At 43.5% G+C, this 15,794-nt stretch overlaps 1 protein-coding gene across 1 annotated transcript; it reads left to right on the top strand.

Annotated features, from left to right (window-relative positions):
• Positions 252 to 1,795, top strand: LOC109132831. The gene is made up of 4 exons (XM_019245254.1): positions 252 to 437; positions 528 to 694; positions 767 to 1,150; positions 1,225 to 1,795. The coding sequence occupies exons 1-4, from the start codon at positions 252 to 254 to the stop codon at positions 1,793 to 1,795; spliced, it is 1,308 nt and encodes a 435-aa protein (XP_019100799.1).

Here is a 15,794-nt window from a genome sequence, read left to right as displayed (position 1 = left end):
GGATGCGGGATCGGAATTCGACTCGTATCCCCGACCAATGAAATCATCGAACAGTCCTTCCGACTCGGGTTCGCAGCCTCAAACAATGAGGCCGAGTATGAAGCCCTAATAGGCGGTCTCCGGCAGGCATTATGTGTAGGAGTTAAGGAGCTCACTACATTCTGTGACACAAACTCGTCACCAGCCAATACCACAGAAACTACGACACAAACTGTGAACGGATAGACGCCGACCTCCGAATCGTTCCATCGATGGCGGAGCAATTCTCATCGTTTGAACTTACGAAAACTCCCCGGGGAGAGAACTCGGCCACTGACGCCCTCGCCGCGCTGGCTTCCACGTCCGACCCCTCAGACAAACGAGACATATCCGTCGAAGACATAGACGAACCTAGCATCTCTATCCCCTTTAAAGCCCAAAGCGTCCACCAAGTTGAGGTCAGAACCGGCCCCGACGAGGAAGGACCCGAGCGGGCACCCGACCGGGACGTTGAGCTTCTAGACGATCTTATCTCCTGAGATGAGCAGGAAACGGAACCAGAAACGGATTGGCATGTCCCGATTCGCGATTACATCACAAACAGAGCCACCCCCAAGGACCGATGGCAAGCGCGTAAGCTCAAAGCTCAAAACGCAAGGTTCTGCATCATCAGCGAAGAGCTGTATAAGCGATGCATCTACGGACCTTATCTCAGGTGAGTACACGGGAATGAAACCCTCAGCATCATGAAAGAGGCTCACAAGGGTCTCTGTGGGAATCATTCCAGAGGGCGATCACTGGCCCTCAGAATAAAACGGCAGGGATATTTCTGGCCGACCATGCTCGCGGACTGTGACGAGCACGCCAAAAAGTGTGACCCCAGTCAACGTCATGCACCCATGATCAACCAGCCCGCTGAGCCGATGAGCTCGGTCTCTGCTCCTTACCCCTTCATGCGGTGGCCAATGGATGCTATTAGACCTCTCGAGCAGTCGGGAAAGCGACGTGTTACTAACCTATTGGTTGTAACCGATTACTTTACTAAATGGATCGAGGCCGAATCCTACCAGTCCATTAAGAGGGAGAACGTGAAGGATTTCCTCTGGAAAAACGTGATATGCCGACACGGAATCCCCTACGAGACCGTAACCGACAACGGAACGAACGTGGTGTCCTCCGCAGTTCAAAAATTTTGCGATGACTAGGGTATACGGTTAACTCCATCCACCCCTCGATATTCCCAAGGAAACGGGCAGGCGAGGCCGCCAACAAACTGATCTTACACAGCCTCAAGCGCCGTCTGGCCGCTGCAAAGTCCGGTTGGGATGCCCAGCTCCTCGGGGTCCTTTGGGCCATCCGGACTACGCATCGTGGTAGCACCGGCGAAACCGCCTTCTCCCTAGCCTACGGGATCAAAGCCGTAGTACCGGCAGAAATTTCCGTGGGTAGTATCCGCCGAGTTTTTTCTCTCAAAAATGAGGAGGTGAACAGCGAAGCACTACGTGATAACCTCGCCATCATTAACGAGAAAAGAGAACAAGCTTACGTGCGAGTTCAAAACTACCAGAATACCATTTCCCGCTTCTATAACTCGAAGAAGATCCGGCCTCGGCATTTCATCCTTGGGGATCAAGTGCTCCGTAAGGTGTTTGATCATAGAAAGGAGAAGAACGCTGGGAAAATGGGGACCAAGTGGGAAGGACCCTTCCGCATTATCGAAGACGTTCGCAATGGCGTTTATCGCCTCGAAGACGAGAGCAACGGTAAAGCCGAGCTCCGACCTTGGAACGTCATGAACCTCAAGAAATACTTCTAATAAGTATTGATAATAACCGAACTACGATTTGGCTTGAGCCCTTTACGGGGTACGTAGGCAGCTCGATCCCTCGAGCGCAGCCACCTCTCCAATATAATTTCCTCCACATCTATAACCACCCTAGCAACATGCAAGCCTGGCACCATGACCAGATTCGCTCATAAGCGTTGCATTACTTTAACATTAAGTAATTTTTGCCAATCACAAGATGAAGTAAGACAGTTCGAAAGCAAAACAGACAAACAACAAAAACGCCCCTGGGCATCGCATGCGAGTTTCAAATAACCTCGCTACCCAAGTTAGGTCAATTCGAATCGCCCGAACACCTCTTCAACAATAACGGATCTAACGCCACAACTTCACGCGGAAATAAAGATTATCCTGCTACCCAACTCGAAACACTTCCGAATCCCCCAGGGATCTCCATGCTCGAACGACTCGTTTGATTACGAGCTTTTCAGAACTGATACAGCGGATCCCCGGTTAAGGTTCCCCAGAACCTACCTCTCGCACGTCCGCCCTCGCTAGGTGCGTGTTTGATCAGGCAGCCGAAGAAAATAAAAAGTGATGATAAAATTCACGCATTCGAAGTAAGTCCGAAAAACCAAACTAAACAAAAAAAAGGATTTAAATGCCTTCCCAGGCAAGCAAGTCAAGTTCAGGATAAAAGCCCTCCAGGGAAAACGATTCAGAGTCTATAAATAAAACGAAATAAAGGCGTAAAGAACATAAATCAAACGTCTTCCTCCCTCGTTCCGGCCTCCGGATCCACTGCAGCGCTCATGTTGCTCCCGTGCTCATTCAGACCACGCAGGACTCCCGTTCCGGCATCGACCTCCATAAGCGCAATTAAACCATCAAGGAATTGGACCTAACCGCAAGGACCGCCCGCTGAGTCTCGAGGACCTGCACTTCCTCCGCAACCGACGTCCTCCCCTCGTCGATCTGCTTAATCAGGAGAAGGTTGGACTCGATCTCTGCAAGATCGCATTCAACTGCGGTCTGCTCCTTCTTCGTTTCCCATTTGCTCTTCACGGAATCCAAAACCGCCCGGTAGTCTCGAGACATCCATTCCTTGGCGTCACGAACTGCCTGACGAGTCGCCTCCGCGTACCGCTGGTCAGCCCCCGCCGCTTTCTCCTTCAGCCATCGGTTCTCTTTTTGCAGGAGGTCCCGATCTTTTGTTGTCTTCGCTTGAGCATCCTTGGCGGAGGAGGGGTCAGCTTTGACGGAAAGTAGCCTGTCTTGAACACTCCTCAAGGAAATGATCTCATCTTCCATGGGCGCGACCTTGTTGTTCGCAGCTCCCTCCCTTTCTTGCGCAGCCTTGAGAGCCGTCGTGAGCTCATGAACCACCCTCGTCGTGTTCTCTAGCTCAGCAGCCTGCAGGGTGTCCTTCAGCCTCCGCTCATAAAGCGCCACCAGCTTGTTGTCAGCGGCCGCGGACTGCAAGCAAACCAAAAGTAAATGAAAAATGAACACGGTACTTGTGTCAAAGGGAAAAACAAATAAAGGAAAGCATAATTGGGTCCGAACAGCGGTACTCCAATTCAGCTTACCCTTGCATGAGCCGCCATCGCTTCGATGTAGGCCTCCCTCTCGGCGAGGTCTTTCACCAACGGGACTTGGCAGTTGGCGGTCTTCAAGTACCGAAAGAGGGTGGCCATCCCAAGATAGTCTTCCACCGCAGGGAAATCCCGGGAGTAAGCAAACCTCCAATGGTACGGGCGGCTCGACGATGAGCCATTCCCCGAGGCAACCGGATCGCCTGCGGGGGCTTCGGGGTTACCCCCTGCGGAGTGACTTCCTCGACTCTCACGGCTCCTCGCCTCAGGGACCTGGGAATTGTCGTTACGGGCCCTTTTTGGCATCGGGGACGGCTCACCATGAGTTGATTGCGAGCTAACAATCATTACCTCCTTGGCTGGACCAGAGGGACCAGCCGGGGCCACTAGGGTTTGGTTGACCTCCTCACTGCCTACCGGAGATGGTGTAGGCTGAACAGCGCGAAGGGCGGAGGCCAACGCTGCGTCGACGTCACCGGCTTGGACCCTCCAAGATGGCTGTGACTGCTCTCTCAGTTCGCGAAGTGATGGCTTCCTGACCATGGCGCGTAGGGGGTGGAAGTCGCAGATGAACTCAAAAAATCTGATCACGTAGAAAAAAAAAAAGGAGGGGGTTTGAATTGTTCTCTTCTCTCGGAATCTTTTGACTATGAGGAATCATAACTAGAAAAGGAAGGATCGCTACCTCTATGAATGAGGGAGTTGTCCGCACCTTCACTCCTTGCTTGTTCAGCAAGGGGCAGCGGGTTCAGATGTACAACGGGGACAGTTGGGACCGGGGCAGGAACGGTTTGAGCTATTGGGGCGTTGAGAGCTGCTACATTTCGGGCTCGCGTAAACGAACTCCACCTAACTTCTCCTGCTTGCAACATCTCGGTTAGTGCTTGGGTCGCCGACGTGTTCGGGGGTTCTTCGGAATCTGTCATGCAAAAAATATATATATATATAAAGAAACATAAGTACGGTAGCATGAATATCACAGTTACGACAACGACGGAGGACTACAGGTGACTAAGAGGTCATTCTGACCAACACAAACGGCCCATTGGGTCGGAAGACGAGCAAAATTGAAGTCTCCCACCGATGCCGGAGTAACATGGAAGTAGAAGTATTTCTCCCTCCATTGCTCATCCTTTCCGGGAAGCGCCTGGATTATCTACGGGCCACGGCGACGACATGTATAGAACGTCCCGGGAAATCCAGAATTATGTTTGATGTGGTACAATCGAAGGATGTCATCCACCCCGAGTTCGAGTCCGAGTTCACGACCTCTGACGTATATTCCCATGACGTGTCGCACAAAATTTGGACACATCTGGGGAAACGCCATCCGGAGGCGTTGGAGGATCTGTAAAATAATCCTCTGGATGGGGAACACGAGCCCACATCTTTCAAAGTACGTGGTGTATGCGCAGCAAAATCCCGGAGGGACAGTCTCCAGGGTGAACGGATCGTCGGAACGAAGTACCATCTCCACGTTTGGAGGTACTCCGTGCTTTTGACGAAGGTCGGTTAGGTGTTTGACCGACGTAATTGGTGGGATGTGATTTCCCCAGAGTTCAAGAGCAGCCATAACATAAACCCGGACGATGGTAAGAGCACAACAGGTCACTTGTTTTATCTTGGAAACAGTCTGATTTCTTGGTGCTCTCATAAGCAAGGGACGGTGGCCTTATCGTCGTGTGAGGTGGAATTCATGGTGGCTACTGAGGCTGCTAGACAAGCGATATGCTTCCAGGAGTTACTTAGTGAAATCACCGAGATACCAAGTGGTAAGGTAGTGATCCGAATAGATAATCAATCTGCAATTGCTCTCACTAAAAATCCGGTGTTCCATGGTCGGAGTAAGCATATACACACGAGATATCACTTCATAAGTGAGTGTGTTGAGAATGGACAAGTTGAGGTTGAGCATGTTCCCGAAGATGAACAAAAGGCGGATATTTTGACAAAAGCTCTCAGAAGAATCAAGTACAAGGAAATGAGAGAACTCATTGGTGTTAAGGACATTGGAGGAGAAGACTTCAAGCTTAGGAGCGAGAATGTTGGAGTAAGCTTGAAATAAGCTTGGAGATCAAGCTAACCAAAGTGAAATGGAAATTGGAGATTATATTTAGGAGATATCTAAATGTAATAGGAAGTTAAAAAATAAGAAGTTTTCCATTTAAGATTAGGAAAATATACTTAGGAGTATTATATATAAGGAGATGCTAAGATGTAGCATAACCTATGAGTTGTGAGCTTTGAGAGAGAGAGAGAGAGGGATTTGTAAGAGAGAGAGCTTAAGTTTTTGAGTTATTTTTCTTAAGCAATAAGAGAGTTATTCTTATAATTTGTCTTTCAATTCTTTCTTAAATTCTATTGTAGCGACTGTCGCTCCTTTTTTATTTTGCTGATCTATAAACCTAAATCAAATTACCATTACCAGCAATTTACAGATCTGTACTATTCTACCTTTTTCTTCCATTAACGACACAATCCAGCTTACAAAAAAAAAACAAAAAATCAAAACTCTGTCGTTTAAAACCAGTCACAGCGACAGCCTCCCAAACATGACCAAACTCTAAGCCCCAAAATTGACATCTATACACATGTATTTCGAAAGAGGAAAGGGAGATATTACATAATCGATTTATGTAATTTATGGATTTTGAGATTCATTTCACACCATTTAATTTTCTACCAGACTCGGATATTTGTTTTGAAACGACATGATGCATGTTATATATTTAAATTGTCGTTGTTCAGGAGTAGACTCACATTATGGTTTGTGGTGGCAAATATGTAACAAATTTACACTAGGTAAAGGAATAGGTGGCAAAATGGTTTGGGAGCAACTTAAAATATGATCAAGGTGGAGGCTCCGACTCCACTTAGTGACAATCTGCCATCACTAATAATTTTTGCTGGGTCCGCCATTGTTGTTGTTCACCATCAAAAATATCTAGAATTACATTGTGCTTAAATCTATAAAATAATATTCACCTTCTAGTAACGTGAAAACGTAGGATCATCTGTACTTAATGTTGATAATACCCATGCATCATATGATGATCTTGCTGATATATCATGGTTTTTATTGTTGTTAACCATGATATAAGTTGTGTTTTAGAGTCTTTTGGTTTCTTTTTAAGGTCTTTTTGAGTCTTTGTAGGATTATGAGCTATTTAGCACATACTGAAGTATAACGGAACAGTTAGGAGTGATTTGGAGCACTTTGGAGCATTTAGAGAAAAAGCGAATTTGGAGAACAAAATTAGTGTAGGTGTCGAGCGACACTACGATAGTGTCGAGTGGCACCTTAATCTGACAACAATGATATTTTACATCTTTTTGAAGTTTTGAGTTTTGCAAATTTTGCCCAGACGATATTCTTATTTGCAATTTAGATCCAACCTGTGTTTTATAATGTTTTGAAGTAATAAGATAATATAAAATTAGGGTTTTAACCCATCCATGATCTCGTTTCTGTGTCTGGTGGGTGATTGGGGGTTTCTCGGGATTACAAGGGATACGGTTCTATGGTATGGGCGAAGGTTTGGGTTTGATTGGGCGATTGAGTCTCAAATCTCGCAGCTGGGATGCCGATCCGGATAGTTTTAGAGATTTGGGGAATGGTATGGCTTTCAATCCTGTCATTTGGTTTCCTTTTCGGAGTTTATCCTTGTGATGGGATTGAAATTTCGCGGATGTGGGGTCATTGCTGGTGTTTTGAGAGAATCGTCCAAGGATTTGGTTTTCAATCTCTTTTTTTGTTTACCTGTCTGGGGGGAATCTTTGCGGGTTCTCTCAGATTTTGGCATCTGGGGAAGCGATTCGAGAGGGTTTTGATGGGATTTGGGATCATCAGCCCTTGCTGGTTATATTGGTTAATTGTTTAGTCTAAGGATTCGAGAATCTTCACTTCATGGTTTGGGATGGCGATTATTTCCTTCTTTGGGGGATTCTTGCAGATTCGGGAGTTTGAGCAGATGCTTTTTCATATTTTGGTTGATCTGGTTTGCTTGCTATATTGGTCTGGCTTCTTCTATAAAACGGTTATGGGGTTTGTTGTAGTGAGGCATCCTTCGCTTATCTCTCTTTGTTGGCATACCAACTTGATTTTGCTTTCTCTGTCTCCTTTTCGTTGTCGTGCTGTCACTCGGGTAACGATGTCACAAGCGAATCTGCTGGGGAAGGATGTATTGGGTGAGAAAGAGGGTGAGGCAAGACCAAGGCGTAGGGTCAAGATTTCTTATTTTGACAACTCTGCGCTTATTGCTGGTTATTCGAAGATGGTCAGTGGGAGGTGTTTCAACCCACATATTCAAGACATGAAAGCTTTGTTGATCATGTTCCCGCGCATTTGGCAGGTAGAAGGGAAAGTGTTGGTGTTGATCTCGGCTCTGGTAAATTCCAGTTTGACTTTGATGAGGAAGCTGACATCATCGAGGTTTTGTCAATGGAGGCGTTTCACTTTGATTCCTGGATGGTGTCTCTGGTGCAGTGGACTCCAATGGTGGATCCTGCTTATCCATCGTCGTTGAAATTCGAGATCCGGGTGTTTGATGTTCCCATCCAGTTTTGGGCAGAGCCCACTTTCCGCGATATTGGATCAGACTTGGGGGTGGTTGAAACGGTTGATATTGGCTGTGGGAGGGTGCAGGTTATGATCGAAAGCCTATCTGTTTTGAACTTGATATTGAGTTTTTTGATAGAGAAGTTACAATTGTCAAGCTTGACTATGAGAAACTCAATGGTTGGTGTAAGAAATGTTTCAGTCTGTGCCATGATGAAACTGTCTGCCCAGTAGCTAAAGGTGTAGCTCAAGGTGTTTCGATGGTTAGGGTGGATAAGAATGAGAAAGCCCAATTTATGAGTTATAAGGGTGCGGTCATGGTTGGGGGAGGAGAAATACGGGTCAGGCTGGGTCATCCAAAGGAAATAATGGACACCAGTTTGGTGATTCACGGTCTCGGTCTAAGCACGGCATGGGTGACTCATCGCGGTAGAAGGGTTTCTCCAAGGGAGCCTCCAGTTCGGGTACGCAGGATCAGAGAGGGAGGAATGGATTGGTTCGGGGACAGCCTCGTCAATGGCAGGGCTCTATGTTGCCATTGATTTCGGAGGAGGTCAGGGGGACAGCTTTTGAGCAAAGAAAGCATCGACAGGTCAGGAAATCCTTCTTCCAGGAGTCTGAAGGTGCGGCAGTACCCATTGATCAGGATGCTTAGGTTTCTGGTCCTCTTAAAGAGGGTCGGGTTATAGTGGAAGAGGGTCAGATTCTCGATGACACATAAGGGTTTGAGGGGTCTGCTGGACCCACTGTTGGGACGGGCAAAGTTGTTGGGGCAATGGGGGGGATCTCCTTTGGCCTCTTTTGAGGCGGATACGGATTAGGATAATCACTCTGTCCTTGGCTCGTGAGATGGAATGCGGGAGGGAATGTTGGTGGAGGAAAATGTTTCCAAGTCTCCAGTAAGCTTGCCACAGGTAGGTTTGGCGGGAACCTTGGTGGCATCAGACACTTCTAATGCGTTTGTGCAGGATTCGTTTGTTGTTAGTGGGGATGGTAAGGTGGACAAGGTTGTTGAAGATGCTGATGGGGAGAATGTTGGTTAGTCAGGGGATGGTTCTGGTTTGGAGGAGGCAGAGGGTGATCAGCTTATTGAGGAGAGCGATGGTGCAAAGACTATAGGTGTCAAAGTGGCGGGTGATCAGCAGGATGAGACGGAATTGTCAAACAAGGTGGAGTTAGGAGACAAGGGGAAGAAGGTGAAGGGGGTTATGGTGCTTAGAGGGGTTTCAACCAAAAAGAGGAACGCCAATTTGCTTCTATCTCCACGGCGACGTCCTCCGCCAAATGGGCAGGAGACTGGCATAAGTGGTGTTACTACAAGGACCCAGGAGGGGGTGAAAGGCGGTCATGGTGGGGCCAAGCCACCAAAACCAAACATTAGTAAAGGAATATTCTAAGTTGGAATTATCAAGGTCTATGTAATAAGGCCACCATTGGACATCTCAGAGATTTATGGAAGAATCATAGGCCATATTTTTTATTTCTTATGGAAACAAAACAGTCTTTTTCTCATTTACTAATGGAACCTGTTTGTAGGCCATTTTGGCAATAAAATTTTAACAACAGTGGAACCTGTTGGTTGTAGTGGAGGTTTAGCTTTATTTTATAATAAAGATGATTTTAATATTTCAATTTTATTGGCAACTAACAGAATAATTGATATAGAAGCGGTTCACAATGGTAAAGTCTTTAATATAACTTTTGTCTATGGAGACCCAGTACCTAAAAATCGTGATCTGGTCGTGGAAAGGTTATTGAGGATTGGTACTTTAAGATCAACACCTTGGCTGGTTGTTGGAGATTTTAATGAGTTAACAGGGAATCATGAAAAGCGAGGGGGTAAACTTAGGCATGCAGCATCTTTCGTTCTTTTAATGGGATGATACAGGATTGTAGTTTTTTGGAGTTTTCCTATCTTGGTGATTACCTATCATGGCGGGGCTGGCGGGATAAGAAACCGATTCGGTGTCGTTTGGACCGGGCTCTAGGTATTGAAGAGTGGCATGATCAGTTCCCGGATACGATGACAGAATATTTGCCTATGATCGCCTCGGATCATAAACCTTAGGTGGTTAGTATTGGGGCCAAACGACCGCATGGGCGTCGATGTTTAATGTTTGATAGGCGTTGGGTTGGTAAGCCGGGTTTGATGGGGGCTATTTCCGCGGGCTGGGGGGCCGATTGCGGTCAGGATTCCCCTGATTTGGTCGCCAAAATAGGGAATTGTAGACGAGCAATCTCTCAGTGGCGGAAGGCACATGTTCCTTTTGGGAGGGAGACGATAGAGGATCTTTAACGAAAGCTGGAGGTGGCTCAGGCGGATGATTCGGTTCGTCCGGAGGTGCTTTCGGACTTAACCGCCAGATTACGTGAGGCGTACAGGGATGAAGAGATTTATTGGTACCTAAAAAGTCAGAATAGATGGATGCGGGTGGGGGATAAAAATACAAAGTATTTTCATGCGCAAACAAGCAGCGGAGGGCTCGAAATCGAATAGTTGGTCTGTATGATAGGAATAATGTTTGGTCCATGAAGGATGACGATATTTGCATGACTGTTGTATCTTATTTTGAGGAACTGTTTACTTTGATCTCCCCAGATTCCTTTGAGGAGGCGTTAAGTGAGGTCTATGGGGTAATAACGGAAGAGCTCAATGAGCTTTTAACAGCTCCGGTGATGGAGGCGGAGATTCGTAAGGTTTTGTTTATGATGCACCCGGATAAGGCCCCGGGACCGAATGGAATGACCGCTTTGTTTATTCGGAAGACTTGGGGGGTCGTCAAAGCCGACCTTGTATCCATGGTTAATCGGTTTTTTGAGGAGGGGGTTTTTGATAGGAGCTTAAATCGAACTCACATCTATCTTATTTCTAAGGTGGCAAAGCCAACCTGGATGGCGGAGTTACGCCCGATTAGTCTATGTAATGTGGGGCACAAGATCATTTCCAAGATCTTGTGCCAACGGCTGAAATTGGTGTTACCAAATCTGGTCTCGGAGACTCAGTCTGCTTTTGTGCCAGGTCGACTGATTTCAGAAAACATTTTGATTGCTCAAGAGATGTTTCATGGCTTAAGGACAAACCCGTCTTGTAAAGGCAAGTTTATGGCCATTAAAACAGACATGAGCAAAGCATATGATAGGGTCGAATGGGGCTTCGTCGAGGCTCTGCTACGTAAAATGGGTTTTTCGGACAAATGGGTTTCCTGGATTTTGTTTTGTGTATGTTCGGTTGAGTACAAGGTTCTGCTGAGTGGTCAACCTAAGGGTTTGATTGTTCTAGAGCGTGGATTGCGTTAGGGTGATCCTTTATCTCTCTATCTGTTTATTCTCTATACAGAAGTCCTCATTGCCAATATTTGGAAGGCGGAGAGGGAAAAAAGGATAACAGGGATCAAGGTGGCTACTAATGTCCGGCTATTACGCATTTATTGTTTGCGGATGATAGTCTCTTTTTCTGCAAGGTTAATAAGGATTAATGTGGGGTTATTTTGGATATCTTAAAGCAATATGAGGCGGTCTCAGGACAACAAATTAATTTTGATAAGTCTTCGATTCAATTTGTACACAAGGTAGATGAGGTCGTAAAGCGTGAGGTACAGGAGGTGCTGGGTATATCGAAATTGGGCGGGATGGGTTTGTATTTAGGGATACCGGAGAGTTTGGGAGGATCTAAGACAAAAGTTTTCTCTTTTGTTCGGGATCGATTACAAAGTCGTACAAATGGTTGGACAGCAAAGCAACTTTCTAGAGGAGGGAAAGAGGTCATGATAAAGTCAGTGGCCACTGCGGTACCGACCTTTGTTATGTCTTGTTTTCGGCTACCAAAAATAGTCACCTCCAAACTAACTAGTGCGGTGGCGAATTTTTGGTGGAGTTCGGGGCAGTCTGGGGGGATGCATTGGTTAGTCTGAGAGAAGTTATGTGGGATTAAGCAGTTGGGTGGTTTGGGTTTTAGGAACGTGGATGATTTTAACACTGCTTTACTGGCTAAGCAGTTGTGGCGACTGATTGAGGCACCTGAGTCCCTTTTTGCAAGGGTTTTTAAGGGCAGGTATTATAGGAATTCAAACCCTATGGATCCTATACGTTCTTATTCTCCATCCTATGGGTGGCGGAGTATTGTTTCAGCTAGATCTTTGGTAAACAAAGGACTTATTATATGAGTTGGCTCTGGTGATTCCATCTATATATGGACTGACCCATGGATACCAGCTCAATCCCCAAGACCAGCTGTGTGTAAGGGACCTTTCCAGGACCTTTTGTTGAAAATTTCACATCTTAATCAGGGCTTTACCTTTAGGGATTTCTCAGATGGTTGACTCATTGGGTTGGCACTTCACAAAATCTGGAAAGTATTCGGTTAAATCAGTGTATGATACGAAACGTTTGGCAAAACAGAGGTCTCTTGTACCTCACTTTGGGCCGGACATTACTCCGCTTCTCGCAGGAGTTTGGCGGGTGGCGTGTCCACCAAAAATAAAGCACTTTATGTGGTAAGTCTTATCCGGGTGTATCTCGGTTTCGGTGAATTTAAAGAGGCGAGGCATTGCCTGTGATTCAGTTTGTGCCCAGTGTGGGGCGGACGAGGAAACGGTAAATCATGCTATCTTTTGGTGTCCGCCAGCTAGACAGGTTTGGGCTTTAGCTCAGGTGCCGGTCAGACAGGTTTCTTTCCCTACAGAATCTCTGTATGCAAATGTGGATCATTTTTTGGGATCTGCTAACTCAGGTGCTAAGGTTGTGGCATTTCCTTGGATTATGTGGTATATTTGGAAAGCGTGAAATGCTCGTGCATTTGAAAATATTATAGACAACCCCGAGGATGTCGCTAGGATCGCGGTAGGGGAGGCTTCTACATGGTTACAAGCTCAGGCAGAGGATGAGTGTGAGGAATTGCTAGAGGGACAGGGCGAGTAGGGTCGCTGCCTACTATTTTTTCTGGTTACAGGTGTTTTGTCGACGGATCGTGGAAAGTGGGTGAAATCTTTGCGGGTGCAGGTTGGGTGTGTTCAGCGGCTATGGATGGTTCGATGATAAAGGGCGCAACCAATTTCTGTCAGAGTCTCTCCCCATTGCATGCAGAAGTAGAAGCTTTTGTTTGGGCTTTGCGTTGCATGATTGGTCATGACTATCGAGAATTGGCTTTTTATACTGATTGTTCAGACTTGGTGAAGATGGTGTTTTCCCCTCAAGGCTGGCCGGCTTTCAAGACCTATCTCAACGGTATAAAGATGGACAGAGAGGAGTTTTCTTCTTTTTCTTTATCTTTAATTCCGAGAAGTGCAAATATAAGTGCGGATTCTTTGGCACACCAAACGTGTACCTCACAGCATCATGTTTTGTTTGTAAACGGTTTTCCTTCGCATTGGCTCATATGAACTAATCTTTTTGTCGTAAAAAAAAAGATAATATAAAATTAAAACAAAGGAAAAGGAGTGAATTAAATGTTGTGAGGGTAAATGATTGTTAGTGAAATAACGTTTGCTTATATTTGGTTGTGTAAGTTCGATTATATCTTAAATTCATAACATTCGAGACTAAGATAAATTATCATCTGGCTTTAACTCGCTACAATTCGTATACATGAACAATGTGCTTTTCAACTTTACTTATCAAAATTAATATATAAATTTTCTAAATAATTAATTATTTTAACTTATAGAAAAATAGAGAAAATTTAAAGATAGCAAATTTATCTATATGTTTAATAGTTCTCATTATTTGAAGTCATTTAATTATCTTCATAAATTAGATTTAGGCTTAATTGGGTTGTGTCACAAAATGATTTTAAAGTTTTTTTTCCCCCAACGCATGAAATCGGATGTCAGGAAAAAGACATGTTTTTTTTATTGTTTCCTCTTCATCCCCTCGACATCATCTCCCTTTCTCCCTCGACATCATTCATTTCAACATATAGTACGGATTAAACACAACCATTTGCTTTTATCACTACACTAAATAGTAATTATGGAAAGCAATTTAACGGAGCCAAACGGAAACATAAACCCCCATGTCTGCAATTCGCAAACCTAGCAGATGTGTATTGTAGCAACTAGCGATGATCAGTTTCTTAAGTTTTGGGTTTGTGGATTTTGTTAATCTCCTTCAAAATTTTATTAATTTGGTAAGTGGATTATGATTCTGTGTTCATTCATTTTATTGTAATACAGTTTTTATAGGACTATATTTTATCATGAATGAATTTTCTTATATTGTTTTAAAAATTACTAATTGTTACTATACTGATACTTTGTTATATGTATCAAATAAATATTGGATTACTTGAAAGTAATTGTTTAAATTTAGATATTTGCTTTGCTTTAGAATTATATGTGCGACTCATCCCTACTATTAAAAAAAAGTCGTTTATAAAACAAACCTTAGTTTTGTAAAAAACTAGATGCTGGCCCACGCAACGTGTGGGTTGTGGTATAGTTGGCATTTTTTTATTTTTTTCTCGTCTTTTCGTTCTCTCTTTTGTACTCCCTTTATATTAGAATAGATGATGTTTTAGAAATTTATTTTGTATCACAAAGATTGATTTTCTGTATTTTTTAATTATTAATGCTTTGAAAATGTAGATTTCAAGATTCATTAATTAAGAATTTAAAATCTTAATGAAATACTATTGATTAATAGTTATGAGAAATATGTTATAATATATACAAATATATTTATGACTAAACATTATTTATTTTCTTAAACTATGTGAAAATCTTAAAAAATCATCCTTTTTGATACAGAGGGAGTATTATTTTGTTTAAAGTACGCATAAATGGACTACCACGTCATTTATAATTTAATGTTTCTTTTTAAATGTGGTCAATAGTGGCTGTTGTTTCTGAGTTTTTATTATATTTCAAGTATCGTTGTCTGAAGAATGATATGATGAGGATGTTGTTTTTTTGCTATTGAGGATCCAGTCATATCATTGACTGATATCGTTCCTATTTAAACGAGTATATTAGGGTGGAGTATATTTAAACGAAGTAGCGGAAATAAAGATATTGTCATTATTAGTATCTTCACGGTAGAGAGTATCTCTGAGATCTATATATCTCTTCAAGACCTCCCATTTTATATAATTAAGACTTGAAAGTTTTGTGTGGAAATATAGCTAATGTCTCTGAGCTTAAGCTAGCTGTCCATATACCAAAGAAGAAGCAATGTTTGTCCAACGATGAAGAGGGTGCTAAAGAGTCAATATTTTTGGCATGGATGAATTTGAATAGGTCGAAATCATTGAGTAGGACACTCACGTATTCCGAGATCCCAAGTTTTTTTACTTGGAATAAAAAAAAGAAACGGTTTCAGGCAAGGAAAAGAGGTTCCCAAATAGGAAAGTTAGAGGGTGTTCCTCGACAGATGGGAAAAATGTTTTATTTGAGAATCCTTCTAGATATAGTCAAAGACCTACATGTGGTGAAGATTTGCGAACTTATGAAGGTATTGTTTATGGGACATACAAAGTAGCATGTTGGGCACGGGATATAATGGAGTAATGCTTTAGTTTATGTTTTCATGAAAGTTTTTAATTATGTATGGGAATTCATTGTTTTCCTTTTCTATCTAATCGTATGATAAAACATTGTGTTTTTTCCCCCTCATTTGCCAATATTTTATATCTAAATATGTAAAGATGCTATAACAATACAATTAAACCACTATAAATCAATATTCTATAAATTATTAAATCCAATAAATTAATATTTATTGCAAATGATGATAATAAGATAATAGTTTTTTTGGAATTTTATGTATTATATGGTCCAATAATATCATAAATTAATAATTATGTTAATTTTTATATATATAATATATATGATGATATAATAATGTATGGTTCTCCTAAAACTCATATCTATTAAAAATTTCT

This window comes from Camelina sativa, chromosome 5 (genome assembly GCF_000633955.1).
Source record: "Camelina sativa cultivar DH55 chromosome 5, Cs, whole genome shotgun sequence".
Taxonomy (NCBI): Eukaryota; Viridiplantae; Streptophyta; class Magnoliopsida; order Brassicales; family Brassicaceae; genus Camelina; species Camelina sativa.
Note: the sequence above shows the minus strand (reverse complement) of the source record. Positions and strands in the feature narration are given on the sequence as shown.